We start from the raw sequence: 18,663 nt of genomic DNA on the forward strand, positions 1-18,663 counted from the left end.
TTTGAGAGCATAGACGCTCAATGCAGTTTGTGAAACAGTACTGCGTGTGCACACTCCGACGATCCCGGCTATCTCGGACCCAGCAAGGTATATAGCCAACGAGCTGCATGCACGATGAATAGCAAAACCCTCCCTTGGCCCAGATCCTAGCACAACCACAGGCCGTATGGCATCTGCTTTCCCGGCCATACCCGATCCAGCTACCAAGCTGGGTCACTACCGCCAGCTCGCCCCTCGCGCGGCGATCCATGTCTCCCCGCTCTGCCTCGGTGCAATGAGCATCGGCGATAAGTGGGAGAGCATCGGAATGGGTGCAATGAACAAGGAGCAATCGTTCAAGCTCTTGGACGCTTACTACGACGCAGGCGGAAATTTCATCGACACCGCTAGCAACTAGTAGGTCCCGACTTCCTGATCCAACCTTCCCAAGAAATGGAATATTGACGTAACTTTCTAGTCAAGACGGCTCTTCTGAGGAGTTCATCGGTGAGTGGGCGGAGGCCCGCGGCGTGCGCGACCAGCTGATCATCGCCACCAAGGTGAGTTATTGATTCTCCATCTTTGTGTGAATACAACGCTAATACTGCGAGAACAGTGGACCAACAACACCAAGCTGAGGGATGACACTGTGAAGCAAAAAGTGAATTGGTCGGGCAACAATGCAAAGAACCTCCGGCTCAGTGTCGAGGGTAGCCTGCAGCGGCTTCGGACAACCTACATCGACGTTTTGTACATGCATTACTGGGACAACCACACCACCGTCGAGGAGCTCATGGACAGCCTCCACAACCTCGTGGTCGAAGGCAAGGTCCTCTATCTCGTGAGTGCCCGCTGCCATCTAGAACACTGTTTATCGCACTCACACTCAGCTCCTCGTAGGGAGTCTCCGACACCCCCGCATGGTTCGTGACCAAAGCAAACGCCTACGCGAAGTCGCACGGAAAGACGCCCTTCGTCGTCTACCAAGCGGCCTACTCCATCCTGCAGCGTGACATCGAACGCGAGATCCTCCCGATGTGCAGGTACGAGGGCATCGCGCTCGCGCTCTTCGACGTCCTCGCTGGCGGACACATCCGCTCAGACGAAGAGGAAGAGCGCCGCCGCCAGACGGGCGAGGGTGGCCGGACCGTCATGAGTCCCTGGGAGCGCACGCCCGACGAGAAGAAAATGTGTGATGCACTGGAGGTCGTGCGTGAGCAGGTCGGAGCGAAAAACATCACCGCAGGTGAGCAGATGCGCGGGTCGCTTGAGTCGTGAGATGCTCATGAATTCATAGTCGCAATTGCATACGTGATGCACAAGGTCCCCTACACCTTCCCTATTGTAGGAGGGCGCAAGGTCGAGCACCTGCACGCAAACATCGAAGCACTGAGCATCAAGCTCACCACGGAGCAGATGACGTACCTCGAGGGCGTCCTGCCCTTTGAACCTGGATTTCCTCACTGGATCACTGTGAGTACCTACACCCTTGGGCGATGAATGTGTATGCCGATACGTTGTCTGACTCTTAGGGACCGTTGGGAGACTACCCATGGCTCCTGAAGAGGACCGCGAAGTTTGATCCTCAGCCGCTTGCGCCCCCGATTATCCCCTCTCAGTGAAGTCCCCGACAACGAAGTCATAACAGCACGACTCGGAGGCGTAACCTTCTGGATCTGTTGACAACCATGGCTCGTGTCGTACGTGTTGTGTGACAATGAATGGTGTTGGTGTCGGTTATCTTGCAGTGTGCCAACTTCTTTGAACTTGCAATGTACTCGTTAACGTCCATTCCGCGATTGCGTCATACCCATAAGTTACATGTTTGCCCACGGGTGGCTGACGAGGCGTTGCACTGTGACAAGTGCCTGGTACCGTACATCGGTATTCTCGTGCGACATGAGCTCCATAACACGCGTCTTGCCCCCAAGATCCGTGAATATCCTGTATCGCAGGGGACAATGGCTGTTAGCATGGTCATTCGGACTAGGAAAGTCGGTGCGACACAGACTTCTTTCCCCGCTCGTATTGCTTGACATATTGACCAACGTCGTGAGCAGCCACGGCAAGCACTACGGGATCATCTGACTCGTTCAAAAGTTTGATAAGAGTCCTAAGGGGGCAATAATGAGTGGCCCCGAAGTACAACGTATGGACAATGCTCACTTGAGTTGCGCATAGTCCTTGTCATTGAGCTTGGTGGCGTTCTCCTTCCAGAACAGCTCGGACTCGTGTACGGGCGTCCACGACAGATGACCCGAGATAAGTTCTGAGCTGTACTCGTCGTAGGTGCTGACAGAAAGATTGAATTGTAGGGTCACAGTGTACGGAGCAGTCAATGACTTACGTTAAGCTGTCGAATCGTGCATTCAGCTCATCTCGGATGTACTGGACGTCCTCAAGGATGTCTTCGTCTGACCACTTTCGTGTACACAGGTTCTTCGCGAATGGAAGCAATTGGGCGACGAGCATGGCGGGGAGGTTCGCGGCGGGTGCCTTGGAGATGAGATTCTGAGAGCGAAGTATAAGTGGGCGATGCTGATTGACCGAGCAGAAAAGCACTCAACGCGGAAAGTGGCGACAACGACGCGGACGACCTTCTCCTTGGCAGCATTCTGAGCGACGTCTGTCAGAAGAGGTACGATGTCGTACTTGCTGCACACGCGCATCCTCAGCTAGGGTTAGGGTTATGATGCTCTGGGCGCACGCACTTCTGGATCTGCTCGGCAACCTCTTGCTCGAACGTCAGCAGCCATAGACAGAATCCGACTTGGTAGCTCATTTGGGCATTGGGGTTGTGCCTCAGGATATCAATCAACCTTTTTCGCGTCGTAAGTCGCATACAGGCAACGCGACAACAGAAACGCTCACCCCGCTATAAGCGTCGGGTTTGCCCAGACAGCTTTGCGGCACTCGGGACGGGGAAGGACTGCTTCCAGGCACTGCACTGCGATATCTCGCTTGTGCGGACCCGAGCCAATGAAGGCCGCAAGCGTGTTCAGGAACGGCTTGAGCTGTTCAGTGGGTATAGGTGTAGACTCGGAACTGTCTTGAGGTCAGTGAGGGATCGCCAGACCAGACATTGAGGACGTCACCTGAGAAGGACAGTCATGATCTGTGTCGTCTTCAACTGCACAAAGTCGTCCTGAGAATCGAGGAGCCTACTGCGCCCTCAGTATCTTGCATGGAGAGACGTGACACAAGCTGCGCACCGGGATAGTGCACCATATGGCAGTTCGGGGTCCACTTCTCGTGTCCTAGTGAACAGCGGTATCCGCTCATCGTGGTCTGCAGACATTGGTCCAATGAAGACGATGCACTCTCAGAACTAGTACACACACCTGCGATGGCATCCGTGATGAGCACCAGGATACACTGCTGCGTGTCTGTTCTCTGCAGCTTCTTGAGCAGCCTCAGGAATAGCAAGGCATACGACGGGCCATCCGACAGAAACACGGAGTCGATCTTCGCCCTCGGTTGTCTGTCCACCTTCTTGATGAGGCCCAACTCTTCACTAGTAATCAAGTCCGCGCGTTGGTATCCCTGTAATCGCACTTGCGTCAGGGACACTCCTCATGCGCGGGCACATACACAGCCACCACATACCTCCCATGGCACGGGCTTCGCTCTCACTTTCGCGGAGCTTTCGTCTAGGTACACGTTCGAGACGAGGGGTATGGACATGACAACGACCGGGCGGGCGTAGTGGTCGCGGACAGTGGACGACGAACTGAGCCTCAATCCCGTCGCCGAGAGCCGCGCTAGGCGCCCACTGTGACGCCGCGGCACGTGGCTCGTATAGAGCTCTCCGACATTTTGAAACTTCGCACCAGCGTCCAGCTCACCTCTTGCCATGTGGTCACGAAATGCTCTCGCCTGCTGCTCAAAGCAGTCAAGAGGTATGATCATGTCTTGTGAAGCTACACCGGTACTGAATGGCAACAATTGCCAGCAGCATGCGCGCAGCTTCGCTCGCGCACGCTCGCGACGGTGACGGACGCCGCTGGACCGTCCTCCGCTCCCACTAGCACGCCAAAAGCCTCACCTTCGCGCTCGTCTAAAGCGAGCATTCAAGCCGCTGTAGTCCTCAATCGTTCACCCATCATCACCCGAACGCCGAACCCCCTCGAACGCGCCTACTACGCCTACCAATCCCGCATCCAGCGGGCGCTCTTCAACCCCTTCCCGGACGAGTTCTACTTCAGGCCCGGCTCGATCCTCGAGGGTCAGTTTAATGCGGAAGAGAAACAACGTGAAAAGCTTGCGTTCGGCGGCCCGAGTGTGAAGGAGAAGCCCATTCAGACTTTGGTGGACTCGGACGATCAGGTCGGGAAGCAGCAGCAGCAGCCCATGCCGAGGATCCATGAAGCCGACATCAAGGGGGATGTCCGGAGCCTTGACAGGCAAATGGAGCGGAACCTCTATCTATTGGTGCATGGCAAGGACTCGGCGGGGAAAGACGTGTGGAGGTTCCCGCAGGGAGGCGTTGAGGAGGGCCAGGCATTGCACCAGGTACGTAGCGATGCCTCGAATACGTACGCTGCGGGCTTCTCATGCCTATTACCCGTCAAGGCCGCTGAGCGAGATCTCTACGCCGAGTGCGGCGAGGATATGGACACATGGGTTGTAAGCCGAAAGCCAATAGGTGTGATGGAGCCATCAAGTGCGAGTGCATCGTCACCACAGGTCAGTACCCACCCTGATACTGTATTTGCCTCTTGCTCACTATACCCGCTGTAGGCATATGTGTTCTTCTACAAGGCGCACATCCTTGCCGGTCAGGCAACGCCCAACGGCAAGACCGTAAAGGACCTCGCATGGCTCACAAAAGAGGAGATCGAATCTCGGGTAGACCAGCAGTACTGGGCTTCGGTGAAGGATATGCTATCAGACTCCTAATGTACCTGCATCTACTCTACTTTGCTACCCAGGGTTTAGAGCATCGCTGTCGCGAAGCGTGGTTGAACAGACTGAACGCAGCTATATTGCTCGACGCGATGATAATACTACGAGACAATGGTCGTACTACCGTGGCCCAGTGATCGCCTTCCGCTGTGCATTCTTCTGTGCGTCGTCGAACTTCCTCACGGTGACCTCGCACTTGGTCGTCTTGCAAATGTGCTTTGAGTTCTTCTTGATCGCGTCCGAGAAGAGCGTGAGCCCCGCGGCCTTTTCCACCGCCTCGACTGCGAAGCGATGAACCCGTCAATATCTTGTATGTCGCGGCGCATCTCACGAATCACTCACTGGGGACGACGAAGCTCTCCAGCTTAGCCTCGTCCGGGATGACTGCGTTTGGGAGCACGAAGGCGCCGGTCGAGATCTCTGGAACGTCCGGTGTGGAGGGCGAAGATGGCTTTGCTGTGAGGACTACCTTTGCGAAGTGGGTTGGTACGGAGACGTTCGGCGGGGAGCCGATAACTTCATGCGTCTATATAAAGATCAACTCAGCGGCGTCCTAAGAGCAGGGAGAACCCGTGCGTACAATCCGCCACTTGCCGTCGGAGTCGAGTTTGGGCAGGTAGAGTGGGATGGTGAAGACGTAGACGTCCGCGAATGTAGAGGTCAGACGACGACACCAGTCTTCTACGTATGCCCAGTCTGGAAAGGATGCGCGTCAGCGGGTCGTCTCACCCAGAACGTGCGGTACGCGTCTTACAATGTCTGTTGAACCCTACGCCCACTTGAGGAGCAATGTTGGTCAGGAGGAAGGTCTCGTTCATTGCAGCCTACAAACGAGCTCTACATTGAGTGAACTTGTAGGGAGCACAGAGCACCTACCTGAGAGAGTTTGCAGTCTGCTGCCGGCACCCTAATGATATATATTAATCAGTCCGCCATAGCTCGGATTGCCGCACAATCGAGTAATGTATGGCACAGCCACCTACATATGTCCCCGGTCATACCCGCTCCTGAAGTAGTCCTGCAGCTTCGCGCGGAACATCGCAGGTATTGACTGGTCTTCCGTGAAATGAGAGTTTTGGCGGTCGCCCTTCTCGTCAGAAGAAGCTGAGGCGAGTGCTGACTTTCCAAGAGATGCTAGTGTCAGATGTTCGGCCGCCTGAAGCGGTTGGACTCGACCCTCAGCAAGTGTGTACGAGTGCATGGTACTGTACTCACCCAAGCGGGATGGCGTAGTCGGCGGTCATATCCTGCAGCGTAGGCTATCCGAACCAACTGGTCGGAGATAGGACCTGAGGGATCATATCCAAAAGGTGCTCAAGTTTACTCATACAACTGTTATTACGTACCAGGGTTCCCGTACTTCAGCACGCTTACAGGCGTTGCAGCCTGAGGAGAGATCTGGGTCACTCCCCCAGGCGTCACGTCAACCACAGGCGGGGAAATTATGGGCGCTGTCGCCGGGACCGATGCAACGGGGATTTGGTGACGCTGCCTGCGCGCAGATACAGCAGACACGACACCGCCGCCGACAAGCGCGCCGACGGCGAAGGCGGCTGCGTGTACGATCGTCGCACCAGGCATTTTGAGGGGCGCCAGAGTTGTCGAGTACGATGAGCAACAGGAAGAACTTTCTGAATGAAGCCTTTCACCAGGCAGCGATACCGATGCTGGCCCGGGGTAGGATCGAAGTTGGCGTTGCAGCCTGAGGTTGTGGCGGAAAACTGGCGCTGTGGCCACGGCAGCGCCGACGCCGACGCGTCCGCCGTCCGACGCGTTCCGCGACGCGTACACGTGCGTGTACTAGTATCATAGCACCGTCGTGTGATACATACTTACATCCGATGCAGGTCGAAATTCGAAACGTCGATGGCGTCGATTGGGCGTCGCCCCAGCTACGGAGTTCAAAGTTAAATATTTTGACAGAGACTACTGGATTGAACGCGGTTGTACTAGCAGACCGTCGAGTGCAACCTAGTAAGTCACGAAGAAGCGAAGACTGTAGTCAACACAAAACAACGTTGTGCTGAAGATGAGGTTCTAATCGCATCATCCGCAAGTTGAAGTCAGAGCCAATGTACAACGTCAAGCAGAGCTAAGGGAGTCATCGGCCGATGCCAGTGCGCGAAGTTTGTGGGAGCTCTCGTTTCGAGAAGGCAGGTACTGCGGAGGAAGGCCAGGCATGGGCGACAATGATGGAGGTTGCACGAACATCGGAGTGGCGGCTGGTCGAGGGTGCCGCCGATAGGAGGAGGAGAGCATTGAGCAAGTTGTTCAAGTTCTCGTCGAGGGAGATTAGTTCGATATGCCGTCGTTACAGTAGTCGACGTATAGTTCAAGCTAATGCGAGAGCACGAATGCCGTTGTATTTCCTCGACGCACGGCACCCGGAGACTGCTGACTCCAACCGTGGCCGTCTTGCGTACGACACGCTACTTTGAAACTGTCTCAAGGTTGTGGCCGCATGTGCACTTCCCAGCCTATGAGATGCCTTGAATATGGCATACTGACGCAAGCGTCCTCAATGAGGCAGTCGGACACTCACGTTGAGACAATGCAGCGCTGCCATGGCACTGCAGCCTCACAGATTTGGACATTGCCTATGTCCGGACATGTCGAGGCGCAGATCTGAGATCTATGGCTGAGCCGTTAGACGCCCGAGGTGAGTGGCCAACGTTCCAACCCTGGTCCAACCGCCCTGGCCTGCACTCAGCACCGCTTGCTGCGAACAAGTCACTCAAGCAGCAACACATGCAGAGACTGGCTGCGCCAGGTCTCTGACAGAACGAAGGCATCGAGCAGGCTCTTCGGCGGGGCGGGGACCTAGGTTGCACCTTCCCACGGTGCCATCACTGATCAGTGTGGCTGCTTGCATTGTCTCCCCGATTTGGCAAGCGCTGCTGAACTTGTACGTCCACGTCCACGACGGGCGCCGCGGTGCGTTGTTCTCTGTGACTCACCGGCCACACCGCTGAGTCTGAATTCGGGCAGCCACACTCTAGCACACTCTTCACTCACCACGCGTACGCGTGTATATAGACATGGACGCGCCCCAGGTACAATGTGGTCCGTTCCCACTCGCAGGCATCTGGCCACAACTCTCCCTCCGCGCAGAGCCGCCACACCACCCTCGGGCGTTCGTCATCGTCCAGGATAGATCACTAGAGCTTTCTTCACTTCGGCTCTTCGCCCGCTCAACGATGGGTAGTAAACAGTCCGAGTCTGCATTGCCCAGGACACCGTCGAAAGGGAAGGAGAAACAAACAGAGCGTAAGTGAGGTATCTTGGCCGTACTGATCCTTGCACTCACTGTGTTCATTGCAGCAGAAACGCAGATCACCGCCACGCCGGCTAGAGGCAGTCCTTACCATGTACTTCAGACGGCCACTCGCCCTGGTAACAAGATACTCTCGGACGATCACCAGCATTACATTCAGGGCGCATACAACAGTGATGTCAGTTTAAGTGCATCTACTTTCATTCATTAATGAATTAAACCCTGGATCTGATTTACACACTTTTGTACCCCTGTTAATCTAATCCTAATTCAATGCAGTCTTAATCCATTGCTCAGCTCATATGCCTAATCCTGGTGTATTACAGAGGTCTCTTGATGCACTCTTAATGCACTGCTGATCCACTTATGATGCACTGACTTAAGACATGCTTGATCTCAGTGTATTACAGGGGTACCTTAATACACTATTGATCCACTAAAGATGCATTGGCCAAGTCAGTGTATTACATGTTTAAGGCATACATGTATGCAGTTCTAAGCCGCTGGATTAGTTTTAGATCAAGGCAAAAAATAAAAAAGCGGCCATATGGGGTTTGAACCACAGACATTAGAAAGCATTACGTAATCACATCATCAAATCGGACCACAGGAACACTAACCACTGCACCACAGGTCTGTTAGAAATGTTGTAACACAATGTTATATGTCACATTGCTGGCATGCTGGACTTAGACATATTTTGGATGCTGGCACAGGGTGCCCTGCATTAGTGGTGGATCAATAGGTGTGTTAGCAGTGAATTGACACAGTGTGGTAACAGTGAATTAGCAGTGACTTGACACAGTGTGTTGACAGTGGATTAGCAGTGAATTGACAAAGTGTATTAGTGCTAGCCCAACATGTGACTCAAAAGTGACTTTAACCTTTGACCTAACGAATTTGACATCTAGCATCCATTGTCAGTTGAGTCACTATTGAGTCACCTGTCTGGCTAACATTAATACACTATGTTAATTCATCACTGATTCACATGTTGGACTAGCACTGATACAATATGTCAATTCACTGCTAATCCACTGTCAACACACTGTGTCAAGTCACTGCTAATTCACTGTTACCACACTGTGTCAATTCACTGCTAACACACCTATTGATCCACCACTAATGCAGGGCACCCTGTGCCAGCATCCAAAATATGTCTAAGTCCAGCATGCCAGCAATGTGACATATAACATTGTGTTACAACATTTCTAACAGACCTGTGGTGCAGTGGTTAGTGTTCCTGTGGTCCGATTTGATGATGTGATTACGTAATGCTTTCTAATGTCTGTGGTTCAAACCCCATATGGCCGCTTTTTTATTTTTTGCCTTGATCTAAAACTAATCCAGCGGCTTAGAACTGCATACATGTATGCCTTAAACATGTAATACACTGACTTGGCCAATGCATCTTTAGTGGATCAATAGTGTATTAAGGTACCCCTGTAATACACTGAGATCAAGCATGTCTTAAGTCAGTGCATCATAAGTGGATCAGCAGTGCATTAAGAGTGCATCAAGAGACCTCTGTAATACACCAGGATTAGGCATATGAGCTGAGCAATGGATTAAGACTGCATTGAATTAGGATTAGATTAACAGGGGTACAAAAGTGTGTAAATCAGATCCAGGGTTTAATTCATTAATGAATGAAAGTAGATGCACTTAAACTGACAAAGATGCATACAAAGACTACACTCACTGGGACGTTGATGTCGAGGACTTTGTTCGTGCGGTATTCGGCTGCCAGTGGACCGACATTGAGGCCTTGCGGGAGCCCTATCGTGACCCATCGAACACGAAGGATATCCCCCCCGAGAAGTACTTTATATCCAAGGTCGAACTCAAGAAATACTGGGAGGGTAACGAGAGGAATGGTTATGAGCCGTTCGCTCGTGCAGGGGACGCGCTTCTGGAGGAGCTATATGGCCCGCATTCGACCGGCAAAGCTCCCGACGAGAGCCTTGTGGCTAGACGTCAAGCCCTCCAGCGGCGATGGGCCAACAACTCTTCGCGCAACGGTCAAGTTATGCGCCCCTGGCCAGCAAGGTTCGAGATCCGGGATGTCAAGGTGGTGGGCAACTTCGGTATTGATGAAAAGCCGGACCTTGCGTACAGCACGACGGCCGGCAGACCCTTCTGGGAGTGGGAGCTGGTTTCGATGGAGTTCAAAATGGAAGGGAAGACGGGTGCGAAACGCAAGGAAATCATAGATTCTCTGAGCGATATACTGCTTCGCTGGGACGAGAAACAGAAGACGTTTGTTGTGGAGGTGTGTTCTCTTTTTGTGCTCTTGCGTGCGAGTCGCGCGACTGGGATCTCATTGACCCCCTCCCCAGATGCCTGATCGTCGTGGCCAGGCAAAGGGGAAATCGTCCAAAGCCGCTCGCGACGATGATGCAGATTACGTTCCTGGGAAGCAGCCCAAGCAGACGAAGAAGAAAGGCCAGTCGTCGACATCGTCGAGCAGCAAGCGAAAGCGAGAAGCCGAAGAGGCTCTGAATACCAAGAGCAAGCGCAGCAAGAACCAGCCCGACTCGGAGTCGCCTTCTGCTGCCTCTGAAGGGTCAAAGATAATCGGCAAACAGGCGCAGGTGGTGAAATACATGAATCAGGTGATGTCCCACAACGTACGCTCGTATACGATCGCATGGCTGGTTGACTCCGGCACGCTGAGGCTCGTCTATGGCGACCGAATGGGAATCATCTTCACGAAGCCGATCGATTTTCTGGACAAGGACGCGAGCTTGCTCTTGCTGATTCTCGCCGCCATGGGGACCGCCGATGTGCACGACCTGGGGATTCACCCGTGCGTCCACTACCCGAAGGATGCGCACGGGCACGACCAGTTCTGTCTGGACAACGGGTATCGAGGCTCGAAGCTTCGACTTGCCGTCGAACTTGACGAGGGGACCACCGTCGATGTCGAGTTCAATCTCGATGTCAGCGAGAGCAACATGAGGGACATGCACCGGGCGAAGAAGGAGAAGAAGAAGACTGCAACGAGCGGTGCACAGCGAGCGAGCCGGGGAGCCTCGGAGACGGTGGAGGGAGCACTGGAAGACTCGGAGTCGAGCCAACGCCGCGCGATCTACACCGAGTTTGGCATGATCGGACGAGGGACGACGGTCATTCCCGTGGTTGCGGCGCCCGGCACGAAGACGGAAGAGCTGTTCGGATCGGAGGCTCTTGTTGCCAAAGTGGCCTGGCCGCACGCTGTCCGGAAGGCCGAGGACGCGATGATCAAGGCCGTTCGCAGACGTCTGGCGGAGAGCAAGCCGAACTACTTGAAGCACATCGTGGACCTCAAGTGTTCGATGACGAAGAGCGGAGACTCGGAAGAGATGCACCTCCCTCGTTTCAAGTTGGGCGTTGTTCCTGGGGCAGATGAGCTACGAGTCTGCCGCATTCTGGTCCTCAAGGAGTACGAGCCCCTGGAGACCATCGGATCCGGAGATAACTTCCGCATCGTGTTCTTTGATGTCGTTCGTGGTACGTGCATAGTGAACATCGAGTCTTAGCTTCGTCTGACTGTGACTACAGCTCATCACTGGGTGTACGAGACGTCGAAGATCCTGCATCGTGATATAAGCCTCAACAACATCATGTGGTATCGACTGCCAGACGGGCGGATCATCGGTGTTCTTTGCGACTGGGACCTTGCGGAAGACCAGAGTACGGGCGAGTACAGACCCACTCGTCGTGCTGGTGACGCTGCTGCAGTGATATGGCCGCCAGACCCAGAACCAGCCGCGCAGTCGACGACGAAACCGAGTCTGCCTTCCATCGCCGAGGGTGAAGCAACGGAACAGCCCCAAAATCTGGAGGGCGCGGGACCGTCGAACACGGCGACAGAGCCCCAGGCCGTAGTCAAGCCAAGGTACCGCACGGGTACGGGCCCGTTTATGGCATTGGACCTCTTGCGCGAGGGCGACCCACCTATCCACAAGTATCGGCACGACCTGGAGTCGTTCTTCTACGGCTATATCTATTTTGCTGCGGCATACAACCCAGACGAGCAGGCCTTCGGCTACATCAAAGAATGGCAGCGTGCTTCCCTCGTCGACATCGGACACAGCAAAGGGGACTTCCTCCGTGAGGAAAAAGTTCGCACCCGCGTCATGAAACCTGCCCACGATACTCTGAAGCCGCTGCTGGCCGACGACGAGGCTCCCCTGATGGAACTCTTGTATCGATTCTGCGAGATAGAGAATGATTGGCACAACATCAACGCTCTCGGACTTAGTCGCAAGTTGTTGGCGCGCAACCGGGCCAAGATCGAGGAGATAGAGAAGGAGAGGGAGGCAAAGATGTCGTTTAGCATATTCATGGAGCTGCTGGGGGTTCCCGAAGAAGAGGGTGTCTGAAACGTTACGTGTAGCGTTGGCTTCCGCTTGGCATGTATTTATGGTTCCTGTTCCTCACATTCACTCCCCTGGACTCGACTTTCGTATTTGAATGATCATACGTGTGTACTTGCATTGGTGGGTGCGAACATGAACATCGACATATACAGCATCAGAGACGAGCGGAGGCGTGCTTACTTGGTCGTGGACGTCAACGTAGCCCAAGGTTTGTAGGCGGTGAAGGTGACGTTCTTCGCCGGCTAGATCGGCGGGGCAGAGTTAGCTCAACAGAACTGTGCGGCGACCGATATTCGTCAGAATAGTGACGACGTCGCCCTTGCGGAAGCTGAGCACACAGTCGCTCTGCGTGGCCATCTCCATCTGCGTCGACGCCCCATTTACGAGGATATTGCAGCACTGTTATTGTCAGGGGGTCAACGTTCGCGAATATGATGCAGAACATGCGCCACGAATTCGGGAGACGGCCAAGCTCGTGCCAATAGCCCGCGTGTCCTTTCCGGCGTCGCCACGGTCATCCGACCCGCAAACGCAGAGCCTGTACCGCGCGGGATGCTTTACTAAGAGACAGTGAGTAGCAATACCGAACTTGAAGACATGGAAAGTGTACGTATAGTCCCCATATGTACCACAGCGTCACACAGAGCGTCGGGGATCACGCGTTAAACTGAAAGCGCGACGACCAGGCTTGTGAGCGCGAGCACGAGGCTCCATACCTTCCCGTTCGCGAGCGCGAGCCAGAGGCCCGCCCGCGTCCGCACCCGGGTCAGCATCGGGTGAGCTGGTATCCTTGCGTATGCGCGGCGCGTCCGAAGTCGCACCTCGGCCGAGGTGAGCCAGCGCGGCCATGTGCTCGGGCTGGACGGAAAGTTGGGGAGGACGAAGAGTGTGCACTTAGGGCACAGACTCCGAGACAGAGGAGATCGTGAGCGCGCGCACAACGATTCTGAAGACCCACCTGCCATCACAAGTCCGTCAGTGCGCGCGACCTATTGCAGTCTCGAATTCTTCGGTACGCACGAGCGCAATGCATTTGAAAAGTACGGAAGGTCGCAAAATCACCTGTCACAGGTGGGTTTGGTGTACGCATATGCATATGTTCGCCGAGTCTCAGACGTCCGTGTCAGGGTGAGTGTCAGCTCTGAGTAACCGAGTCCGATTCGGACGCTAGCGCTGTTATATCGCCAAGGGTCATTATTGGTTTCACCGACTCCCTGAGGACCCAGGAGGTTTGAGACCAGGACTGATGGATATGCCACCGCAAGGGGCGTGGCTTGCCGCACAACGTGCTTTACTAAGAGACAGTGAATAGGGAGGTCGAATTCCAAGAGATGGAAGGTGTATGTACAGAGTCCCCATGCCCCATCATCACACAGAGCGTCGGGAAGAACGGGTTGCACTGAGAGCGAGAGCACGGTGATCCACACCTTCCCGTCCGCGACCACGAGCCAGAGGCCCGCTGTCCGCTCACGCCAGCACCCGTGTCTGCGTCGGGCGAGCCCGCGTATGCGCGGCACGACCAGTCGCATCCTGGCCGAGGTGAACCAGCGCGATCGTGTGCTCGGGCTGGACGGAAAGCTGGGAATAGTACGAAGAGTGCGCACCTAGGCCACAGAAGAGACCGCGAGCACGTCCTCAATGAAGAAGACCCACCTGCCATCACAAGCTATCACAAGTCAGTCAGTGCGCGCGAGACGGTAAAGGACGATCAATGAGACGCGCGTGTTGCTGATGCCAGTGAGGAACCCGCACAACACTGGGGAAATGGGTGTGGCCGCAGCCACCAAGCAGCCACTGTGGCTTCGTGAGACGCCCTGCGGGCGCTACGTACTTAGGCTGTTGCCGCGTTGCGGTACTGTTGCGGCTAACGCTCAACCTCTAACTGACCATTCCTCTGGAGAGATGGCCGTACCCCGAGCCCACCATGCAGCCGGAAGCACCGCCGAATATGACCTTCCCAGAGTCTCTCGTAAACTGATGACTAGGGGATATCAACCGCTGGAGACCATTGGATCGGCGCAAAGATTCCATAGCGTGTTTGTTGACGCTGTTCGTGGTATGTGGCCGGCCTCAGTGTACTAGTATCTGTCTGATCATCTGCAAGCGCATCACTGGGTGTACGAGAAATACCACATGCTACACTGCAACATTGAGCTCAACAGCATCATGTGGTACGAGCGGGACGGACGGGTCGTCGGCGCGTTGTGTGACTGGGACCTCGCAGAAGATCAGGGCTCGGGCGGTTCTAGGACCAATCGTCGTGCGGGCGACAACGCTGCGATGGTTCGGCCACTAGACTGGAAAGAAAATTCAGTGGCGAAGGCGACGACGACGGAGTTGCAAGCCACTGCCGAGGATCAAGCAACGGAACAGCCCCCAAAGCTGGAGGGCGCGGCTCCGTCGAACGTGGCGACAGACTCCCAGTGCGTAGTCAAGCCAAGGTACCGCACGGGCACGGGCCCGTTTATGGCGATGGACCTCTTGCGCGTGAGCGACCCACCCATCCACAAGTATCGGCACGACCTGGAATCGTTCTTCTACGCCTATATCTACTTTGCTGCGACATACAACCCAGACGAGCAGGCCTTCGGCCACATCAAGGATTGGCAGCGTGCTTCCCTCGCTGGCATCGGGGACAACAAACGGAGTTTTCTAGAAGAAGAATCAATTCGTCGCGACGTAATGAAAGCCGCCCATTATACTCTGAAACCGCTGCTGGACAAAGGCACTCCACTGATGAAGCTTTTGGAGGAATTCAACGAGATCGAGCTTGACTGGCACATCATCAAGGTTCTTGGAAGTAAATCCGCTCCATCGGAGCGTACACGGGCCAAATTTGAGTCGCTGGAGCAGGAGCGGGAGGAAAAGATGTCTTTTAGCATATTCATGAAGTTACTGGGGGTTCCCGAGGAGAGTTTCTGAAATGTTACACGTAGCGTTGGCTTCCGCCGCTTGGCATGGACTTGTATGGTTCCTGTTCCTCACATTTACTCCCCTAGACTGGACTTCCATATTTAAATGATCATACGTGTGTATTTGCATGGGTCGGTGCGAACATGAACATTGGAACAAAACCAGATATATACACCAACGTGAACCAACGTGAACACGACAGCGATGTCAGAACTCATAGCGAAGCCTATGCACAAGTACGTCACACGCCCAGTTGAGGATCCGAACCCATAATGTCCCACGTAATGTACTATGTATCTTACAGGTACAGTGCACAACGCTTCCACATATACTTCTACCCATCCCGTCGCTACTGACGACATCCAGGCCTATTGAACAATCCGGCAAACAGACACAGAAAACCCTAACGTGGAATGACCACTGAACATCCCCGTCAATGTTGTCAACACGTCTGAACGTCCACCGCCGCATGACACCACACCCAGCCTCGCACACGTGAACGACCTACACCGCGCCACCACGCCCCAAACACCCATCACCAAGCCGAGCAACGCACCGCTGACCGCGCCCCGACCGAGCACGCTTGCGACGCCGCTCGCGACCTGCGCCACGACGGGCGGCTCGACGTACTGGTTCGGGCCCTCGAACCTGCAACACGCCCGACGAGTTGAGGAGCAGGTCCGGCATGAAGACCGCGGGCCGACCGCTCGTGATAGTCCGTGAGATGGTGCCGTTGCTCCCGACGAGGTATTTCTCGCGCGAAATGATCCTGCGAGGGGGTGCGTCAGGTCCGGCTGCGGCTGCGAGGGGATGAAGCGAGCGGCGGCGTGCTTACTTGGTTGTCGACGTCGACGTATCCCAAGGTGTATAGACGGTGACGGTGGCGTGCTTCGGTTAGGTCGTCGGAGCAGAGTTAGCTCAACAGAACCGTGCGGCGACCGATATTCGTCAGAATAGTGATGACGTCGCCCTTGCAGAAGCTGAGCACACAGTCGCTCTGCGTGGCCATCTCCATCTGCGGCGACGCCCAGTTGCTCGTGCCGTTCACGACGAAGTTGGGGAACTGATCTCGCCGGGGTCAGCGTTCCAGAATATGATGCGAAACATACGCCACGACTCCGGGAGAGGGTCAAGCTCGTGCCAATAGACCGGGTGTCCTTTCCGGCGTCGCCACGGTCATCCGACCCGCAAACACAGAGCCTGTACGACGCGGGATGCTTTTTTGAGAGACAGTGAGTAGCGATACCGAACTTTAAGGCATGGAAAGTGTATGTATAGTCCCCATATGTACCACAGCGTCACACAGAGCGTCGGGGATCGCGCGTTGCGCGACGACCAGGCTCGTGAGCGCGAGCGCGAGGCTCCACACCTTCCCGTTCGCGAGCGCGAGCCAGAGGCCCGCCCGCGTCCGCACCCGGGTCTGCATCGGGTGAGCTGGTATCCTTGCGTATGCGCGGCGAGTCCGAAGTCGCACCTCGGCCGAGGTGAGCCAGCGCGGCCATGTGCTCGGGCTGGACGGAAAGTTGGGGAGGACGAAGAGTGTGCACTTAGGGCACAGACTCCGAGACAGAGGAGATCGTGAGCGCGCGCACAACGATTCTGAAGACCCACCTGCCATCACAAGTCCGTCAGTGCGCGCGAGACGGTACGGGATGAGACACGCACTACCAGGCGGTGTGCCCGAGCCTGCTCTGCATGCCGTCGAAGATGCCCGAGGCGAGCAGGTATTCAGACGTATTGCTGATGAGGAGCCCGCACGAGAGCACGGCGGTGTGCACGCCGAGCTCCGCGCACGCATACCACTTGGAGATTGAGAGGAGGAAAAGCACACCGGGGAAGGCTGGCTCGACGAAGCGAGCGCACCGACGAAGCTGTTTCACGGAGACTCAGCGCATAGGCAATGGCATGGATGGAGAGCCAACTTGGTCACGGATGAGTTTGTGCAATAAATAAGTACTTATGTTGTTATCAAGTGATTTCAGACGACGGTGGCTGTGGCGCGGCTCTGCGACTCCGCGAGCTCGACCTCCTTCTCCTCATCGTCATGTACAACGAGGACCGCTGGTCGACGCCTGTACTGTATTGCGTTACACAGCGCTGTTAATTCGACACGCGCGACAGGCTATACGCCAACTTGTGGCTCGGCCACTAGTATTCACAGGGGCTTACTTTCACCGTGGTCCGTATACATCGCTGCGGACTCGGACGCTGCGCCGCAAGGTGAGACGACACAAGCTGTCCGACGCACTCATCTGATAAGTTTCTCGAGACTACCTAATCACTCACCTGTCTTCTTGAATGCACTTGGGACCGGAGGTGGTCGATGACTTCGACCAGGTGAGCCGGGCGAACCTACTGGCGTGCTAAACAGAGGCATCTGAACACGCTCCATTCCTAGCGTATGATGGCCTACAACGGTCTCGTACCGTACTATGGAGGTAACGATCCGAATCGTTTGACGCGTCGGAGACGCGCCCCCACCCCTCAGCCTGAGATTACGCCGCCTGCAATGTCAAAGGCCTTGAACGAGGCATTAGCACTGGCCAAGAACGCGCAGGGCAGCGCCGACCTGCTACACGAAGCCCTGGTCAACGCGGAGGGCCCGCAGGAACTGCTTAGGGGTATCATCCCGGTCCGTCCTTTACCTTCTTATATACGCGACTATGTACGCATCTCATCACGCCACTCGTTCCCGTGTCTGCAGGAGTTCCGGAATGGCTGTCGCGAGAATGTGCTAGTGGGCATTCTGGAGTACCGGGTGTTGACGACGCTGGGTGGTGCTGCCGTGCCCGATGCCTTGTTGGGATGGCCGATGGGCGCAGCGGGCCCGCCCCCTCGACTACGTAAATCGACGGACACGACCCAGCCTGAATCATGGACAGCACACTACTCGCCGAGCCTATGCGAGTCGTGGGGTGTGCTCTCCTAGCTGAGTTGTATAGTCATGTGGCTTATTGTGAGGATGTGACCTTTTCTGCACACTGTAGGCCCTCCTGAAGGGTACGAATCATAGCGATGCTCGTTTGCCCATCGCGCACATTTCTCGCTAGCTCTCTCACCGAGGTCAGACTCTGATAGCGAAACATTTAGGCATCGCTGTCGATCCCCACGCCATACGCGTTCAACTACCACCTCGACCAGTCCGGCCAGTTCCGCGGCCTCGCCTTCGCCAACTTCCGCCAGGCCGTAGATGCAGACCATGTCGTCGCCGCTTTGAACGGGTTCGAC

General features: G+C 55.3%; 8 protein-coding genes across 8 annotated transcripts; 5 read left to right on the forward strand and 3 right to left on the reverse strand.

Annotated features, from left to right (window-relative positions):
- Positions 1 to 32: 32 nt before the first annotated feature.
- Positions 33 to 1,701, forward strand: C8Q71DRAFT_487595 (aryl-alcohol dehydrogenase). The gene is made up of 6 exons (XM_047918867.1): positions 33 to 396; positions 458 to 539; positions 596 to 820; positions 880 to 1,225; positions 1,277 to 1,452; positions 1,512 to 1,701. Exons 1-6 carry the CDS (start codon positions 167 to 169, stop codon positions 1,599 to 1,601), a joined length of 1,149 nt encoding a protein of 382 aa, XP_047772305.1. The 5' UTR covers positions 33 to 166; the 3' UTR covers positions 1,602 to 1,701.
- Positions 1,702 to 1,796: 95 nt separating this feature from the next.
- C8Q71DRAFT_863844 (ATPase V1 complex subunit H) lies at positions 1,797 to 3,663 on the reverse strand (the record flags this gene model as incomplete). Its single annotated transcript, XM_047928241.1, has 11 exons — positions 1,797 to 1,923; positions 1,991 to 2,092; positions 2,146 to 2,271; positions 2,327 to 2,490; positions 2,547 to 2,634; positions 2,691 to 2,798; positions 2,851 to 3,024; positions 3,075 to 3,140; positions 3,192 to 3,267; positions 3,321 to 3,522; positions 3,586 to 3,663. The coding sequence occupies 11 exons, from the start codon at positions 3,661 to 3,663 to the stop codon at positions 1,797 to 1,799; spliced, it is 1,311 nt and encodes a 436-aa protein (XP_047772306.1).
- A 150-nt stretch (positions 3,664 to 3,813) lies between these two features.
- Positions 3,814 to 4,935, forward strand: C8Q71DRAFT_844427 (60S ribosomal protein L17). Its single transcript, XM_047926588.1, has 4 exons — positions 3,814 to 3,878; positions 3,932 to 4,491; positions 4,552 to 4,665; positions 4,720 to 4,935. The coding sequence occupies exons 1-4, from the start codon at positions 3,833 to 3,835 to the stop codon at positions 4,876 to 4,878; spliced, it is 879 nt and encodes a 292-aa protein (XP_047772307.1). The 5' UTR covers positions 3,814 to 3,832; the 3' UTR covers positions 4,879 to 4,935.
- Positions 4,862 to 6,635, reverse strand: C8Q71DRAFT_487702 (uncharacterized protein). Its single transcript, XM_047918868.1, has 8 exons — positions 6,231 to 6,635; positions 6,100 to 6,173; positions 5,868 to 6,040; positions 5,761 to 5,791; positions 5,639 to 5,708; positions 5,465 to 5,580; positions 5,227 to 5,410; positions 4,862 to 5,165 (listed from the first exon to the last, which is right to left on the reverse strand). Exons 1-8 carry the CDS (start codon positions 6,463 to 6,465, stop codon positions 5,005 to 5,007), a joined length of 1,044 nt encoding a protein of 347 aa, XP_047772308.1. The 5' UTR covers positions 6,466 to 6,635; the 3' UTR covers positions 4,862 to 5,004.
- Positions 6,636 to 7,786: 1,151 nt separating this feature from the next.
- Positions 7,787 to 12,525, forward strand: C8Q71DRAFT_912228 (uncharacterized protein; the record flags this gene model as incomplete). Its single annotated transcript, XM_047929182.1, has 6 exons — positions 7,787 to 7,818; positions 7,873 to 8,151; positions 8,206 to 8,331; positions 9,850 to 10,430; positions 10,498 to 11,650; positions 11,702 to 12,525. The coding sequence occupies exons 2-6, from the start codon at positions 7,923 to 7,925 to the stop codon at positions 12,523 to 12,525; spliced, it is 2,913 nt and encodes a 970-aa protein (XP_047772309.1). The 5' UTR covers positions 7,787 to 7,818; positions 7,873 to 7,922.
- Positions 12,526 to 13,300: 775 nt separating this feature from the next.
- On the reverse strand, positions 13,301 to 14,244 carry C8Q71DRAFT_487832 (uncharacterized protein). The gene is made up of 2 exons (XM_047918870.1): positions 13,543 to 14,244; positions 13,301 to 13,480 (listed from the first exon to the last, which is right to left on the reverse strand). The coding sequence occupies exon 1, from the start codon at positions 14,049 to 14,051 to the stop codon at positions 13,581 to 13,583; it is 471 nt and encodes a 156-aa protein (XP_047772310.1). The 5' UTR covers positions 14,052 to 14,244; the 3' UTR covers positions 13,301 to 13,480; positions 13,543 to 13,580.
- Positions 14,245 to 14,502: 258 nt separating this feature from the next.
- On the forward strand, positions 14,503 to 15,444 carry C8Q71DRAFT_851987 (uncharacterized protein; the record flags this gene model as incomplete). Its single annotated transcript, XM_047926779.1, has 2 exons — positions 14,503 to 14,578; positions 14,627 to 15,444. Exon 2 carries the CDS (start codon positions 14,656 to 14,658, stop codon positions 15,442 to 15,444), a length of 789 nt encoding a protein of 262 aa, XP_047772311.1. The 5' UTR covers positions 14,503 to 14,578; positions 14,627 to 14,655.
- Positions 15,445 to 17,404: 1,960 nt separating this feature from the next.
- C8Q71DRAFT_487800 (uncharacterized protein) lies at positions 17,405 to 18,489 on the forward strand. The gene is made up of 5 exons (XM_047918869.1): positions 17,405 to 17,655; positions 17,705 to 17,772; positions 17,834 to 18,067; positions 18,140 to 18,391; positions 18,449 to 18,489. The coding sequence occupies exons 2-4, from the start codon at positions 17,734 to 17,736 to the stop codon at positions 18,362 to 18,364; spliced, it is 498 nt and encodes a 165-aa protein (XP_047772312.1). The 5' UTR covers positions 17,405 to 17,655; positions 17,705 to 17,733; the 3' UTR covers positions 18,365 to 18,391; positions 18,449 to 18,489.
- The last annotated feature ends 174 nt before the right edge of the window (positions 18,490 to 18,663 follow it).

The sequence above is a fragment of the Rhodofomes roseus genome (genome assembly GCF_022264815.1).
Source record: "Rhodofomes roseus strain CIRM-BRFM 1785 chromosome Unknown C8Q71scaffold_52, whole genome shotgun sequence".
In the NCBI taxonomy this organism is placed as follows: Eukaryota; Fungi; Basidiomycota; class Agaricomycetes; order Polyporales; family Fomitopsidaceae; genus Rhodofomes; species Rhodofomes roseus.

Bases quoted from the DNA above. Each gene is read 5' to 3' on its own strand.
- C8Q71DRAFT_844427 (XM_047926588.1), top strand. From the start codon at position 3,833: ATGTGGTCACGAAATGCTCTCGCCTGCTGCTCAAAGCAGTCAAGAG. The intron at 3,879-3,931 runs GTATGATCATGT...AACAATTGCCAG, and splicing joins CTGCTCAAAGCAGTCAAGAG to CAGCATGCGCGCAGCTTCGC. The intron at 4,492-4,551 runs GTACGTAGCGAT...TTACCCGTCAAG, and splicing joins AGGGCCAGGCATTGCACCAG to GCCGCTGAGCGAGATCTCTA.
- C8Q71DRAFT_487800 (XM_047918869.1), top strand. From the start codon at position 17,734: ATGCACTTGGGACCGGAGGTGGTCGATGACTTCGACCAG. The intron at 17,773-17,833 runs GTGAGCCGGGCG...CTCCATTCCTAG, and splicing joins TGGTCGATGACTTCGACCAG to CGTATGATGGCCTACAACGG. The intron at 18,068-18,139 runs GTCCGTCCTTTA...CCGTGTCTGCAG, and splicing joins TGCTTAGGGGTATCATCCCG to GAGTTCCGGAATGGCTGTCG.
- C8Q71DRAFT_487832 (XM_047918870.1), bottom strand. From the start codon at position 14,051: ATGCGACTGGTCGTGCCGCGCATACGCGGGCTCGCCCGACGCAGACAC.
- C8Q71DRAFT_487702 (XM_047918868.1), bottom strand. From the start codon at position 6,465: ATGCCTGGTGCGACGATCGTACACGCAGCCGCCTTCGCCGTCGGCGCG. The intron at 5,792-5,867 runs GTAGGTGGCTGT...ATATATCATTAG, and splicing joins GGGTATGACCGGGGACATAT to GGTGCCGGCAGCAGACTGCA. The intron at 5,166-5,226 runs GTGAGTGATTCG...ATCGCTTCGCAG, and splicing joins GGAGAGCTTCGTCGTCCCCA to TCGAGGCGGTGGAAAAGGCC.
- C8Q71DRAFT_487595 (XM_047918867.1), top strand. From the start codon at position 167: ATGGCATCTGCTTTCCCGGCCATACCCGATCCAGCTACCAAGCTGGGT. The intron at 397-457 runs GTAGGTCCCGAC...GTAACTTTCTAG, and splicing joins ATCGACACCGCTAGCAACTA to TCAAGACGGCTCTTCTGAGG. The intron at 540-595 runs GTGAGTTATTGA...CTGCGAGAACAG, and splicing joins AGCTGATCATCGCCACCAAG to TGGACCAACAACACCAAGCT.